The sequence below is a fragment of the Terrapene carolina genome, unplaced genomic scaffold (genome assembly GCF_002925995.2).
Source record: "Terrapene carolina triunguis isolate 2854851 unplaced genomic scaffold, T_m_triunguis-2.0 Scaffold28416, whole genome shotgun sequence".
Lineage (NCBI taxonomy): Eukaryota > Metazoa > Chordata > Testudines > Emydidae > Terrapene > Terrapene triunguis.
The window spans coordinates 1-1,951 of NW_020692767.1; the positions used below are offsets into that span (position 1 = coordinate 1).

General features: G+C 66.7%; 1 protein-coding gene across 1 annotated transcript; it reads right to left on the minus strand.

Moving 5' to 3' along the window:
- Positions 1 to 855: 855 nt before the first annotated feature.
- LOC112124482 (amyloid-beta A4 precursor protein-binding family B member 1-like) lies at positions 856 to 1,888 on the minus strand (the record flags this gene model as incomplete). The annotated part of the gene is made up of 3 exons (XM_026662559.2): positions 1,796 to 1,888; positions 1,120 to 1,203; positions 856 to 971 (listed from the first exon to the last, which is right to left on the minus strand). Coding segments are annotated over exons 1-3 (285 nt in total), but the record flags the coding sequence as incomplete, so codon positions are not given.
- Positions 1,889 to 1,951: the final 63 nt, after the last annotated feature.

Here is a 1,951-nt window from a genome sequence, read left to right on the forward strand (position 1 = left end):
CCCTCCCTCCAACTCAACCCCCGAGTGACATCATCGCTGGGCTTCCCTCCCCCCAACTCAACCCCCGAGTGACATCATCGCTGGGCTTCCCTCCCCCCAACGCAACACCTGGAAGAGCCTCTGGGAGACAAAGGACTTGGCACGGGGACGGGAACCCAGGCTGAAGGGTTTGTGACCCTGCTTGTCTCATCCCTCAGGGTGAGATGTTGCTGATCCAAATTCCAGCTCCCTTGTATGAGTCTTAGATTGTGGTTTTGTTTGATTTCCTAGATCACCTGCTTTGATGTGTTTATCACCTATAATCACTTCAAATCTCTCCTTCTAGAGTTAATAAACTTCTTTGATGTTTGATCTTAACCAGTGTGTTTGCAGTGAAGTGTTTGGAAATCTTTGCTCTGGTAACGGGCTGGTGCAGATCTTCCCCACATGGGTGGGGGGGCAGGTAATGAGCTTGAACCGTACAGTCCCCTGGGACTCGGGGCTCACACCCCATAGGGGCAAGGCTGGGGGGCTGGGACACTGGCTGGGGCCTCTGTTGTTGGTCGATGTGGCTCCGGTAAAGCACTCAGGTGACTCAGCTGGATGTGTGGCGCCACCTGCTGTTGTGTTGGGTGATAACAGGGCCCAGAGGGGCTGACTGTGGGTCACCAGCAGAGCTGGGGGAGGGGCCAACCCAGCTGAATGGTTTGGGGGCACAGCGGTTCCAAGGGGGTCTCACCAGCGCGTGGATGATGCTGAGCGTGGGGGGGAGGGGTAGGGGGGGTCTCACCAGCGCGTGGGTCACACTGAGCGGGGCGGGGGGGGTCTCACCTGCACGTGGGTCACACTGAGCAGGGGAGGGGTGGGAGGTCTCACCTGCGCGTGGGTCACGCTGAGCGTGGCGGGGGCCACGTGGACGTGGCTGGGGGTCCAGTGGTCCCGACTGGGGGCCGCCAGCGCCGAGTCCAGGGCCGCATTGATCACGTCCATGCCTGGGAACGGGCCAAGCACAGCAGCCGTCAGGCCCTGCCCTGACCCCCAGGATTCGTGGGGTTACCCCTGCCCCACTCCCCACCCGGGCCAGCCCCCAGCCGTTAACCCCTTGTGGACAGGAGCCCCCCAGCCCCCCACAGGCCGTACCCACAGGCCGGGCAACGGGCGCACTGCCCAGGTAGGACACCTGGAACTTCTGCACCAGCTCCGTCTTGGGGGCCGGGAACTCCACTGCAGAGAGAGATGGGGGTCAGACGGGGGTCAGTCTGGGCTGGCAAAGCCGCACGGCCCCCCCAGCACCCCGGCCCCCCTAGCACCCCAGCCCCCCACCCAGCCTGGTCCCACCCTGCCCCCCACTGCCCAGCACCCCCAGCACCCTGCCCCCTCCGCCCAGCCTGGCCCCACCCTGCTCCCTACTGCCCAGACCCCCCCAGCACCCCGCCCCCCCACCCAGCCTGGCCCCACCCTGCCTCCTACTGCCCAGCCCCCCCCAGCACCCCGCCCCCCCCACCCAGCCTGGCCCCACCCTGCCCCCCACTGCCTGGCACCCCCAGTTCCCCACACCCCCCACCCAGCCTGGCCCCACCCTGCCCCCCACTGCCCGGCCCCCCAGCACCCTGCCCCCCAGCCTGGCCCCACCCTGTCCAGCGCAGTTCTTGTCCGCCTGTCCGGTCGCCCCCCCCAGCCCAACGGGCAGGTTTTTTGCCTTCACTCCAGAGGGAGATGCCCCCCCTTTAACCCCTCCTCCCAGTTCCCCGTGACCCCGCCTGGCCCAGCACCTGTGCCCCCACCCTGCCGTGAGGCCCCCAGTGCCCCCCACTACCTTGGAAGGGAATTTCCACCATCTTGGCGGGCTCCAGCGCCAGGCCGGTCACCAGGGCCCGGGTGCTCTGCCGCTGCCCCAGCATCTAGGGGAACCGGGGTCACAGCGTGGCCGGCTGTAGGGGCCCGCCTCCCCCCACCGGCACCGTGTCCGGCC